Source organism: Sinocyclocheilus rhinocerous, unplaced genomic scaffold (genome assembly GCF_001515625.1).
Source record: "Sinocyclocheilus rhinocerous isolate Xijiao unplaced genomic scaffold, SAMN03320098_v1.1 scaffold620, whole genome shotgun sequence".
Taxonomy (NCBI): domain Eukaryota; kingdom Metazoa; phylum Chordata; class Actinopteri; order Cypriniformes; family Cyprinidae; genus Sinocyclocheilus; species Sinocyclocheilus rhinocerous.
Genome location: NW_015637138.1, coordinates 124,213 through 124,943, shown reverse-complemented (window position 1 = coordinate 124,943; position 731 = coordinate 124,213). Strand labels below are relative to the sequence as shown.

The window sequence follows — 731 nt, the reverse complement described above, 5'->3', positions numbered from 1 at the left end:
ACATTTGAAAACATATATATAATATTATTATAATACTATATAATTTTTGTTCAAATATTCAGTGTGCTAATAATTTTATAATGCTAATCCCAAATATACTCACTTGTTTGGAGTGATTTGCCATGAAGGTCCAGATGACAGCGTTCTTCTCGATGGAGGTAGTGGGGGTGTACCAGGCCTCCAGAACAACCATTTGTCCCATGACTACCTCCATGTCTTTCCGTGGCATCTCGACCCGCTGAGAATCACCTGTGACAGCAGTGAAACAGCCAGTGATGGCACTTATCCTGGAGTTCAGAGGGCTTGACTTTTAGGTGACATCATTAAATTGTACATTGACCAAAAATCATAATCCTACAAACACAAAACTCCTAATCCATCCACACACACACACACACACACTTTTAAAACCCCTTCGGATCCCAAAAATCATGTACTAAAAAATGAATAAGGTGATACACAAGGCATTTCTTTCAGCAGTCCTGTGGGGAAAATGCATACATTGCATACAATATTTTTCTATGCATACAATGCAGTCTTACAGTAGGAAAAACTATCCAAACATGTAGATGTTGTATGCTTTCATTTGATGGATTTAGTACAAAGTACTTCTCAAAAACTAGTTGATGTAATTAAAGTATTTAATGTGGTCCTCAATAAGCATTAAACAACAAGAGGGCAGAATGAATTGCCAATATAGTTGCCAACAAAGTGCAAGAAAACTGAATATA

At 36.5% G+C, this 731-nt stretch overlaps 1 protein-coding gene across 2 annotated transcripts in view; it reads right to left on the bottom strand.

Annotated features, from left to right (window-relative positions):
* Positions 1 to 731, bottom strand: part of LOC107748586 (endothelial cell-selective adhesion molecule-like) — a 44,626-nt gene that overhangs the window by 12,662 nt on the left and 31,233 nt on the right. For both annotated transcript variants that reach the window (XM_016563440.1, XM_016563441.1), the window contains exon 2: positions 104 to 249. In XM_016563440.1, the coding sequence (XP_016418926.1) occupies positions 104 to 249 (146 nt within the window). The remainder of the gene's footprint in view (positions 1 to 103; positions 250 to 731) is intronic.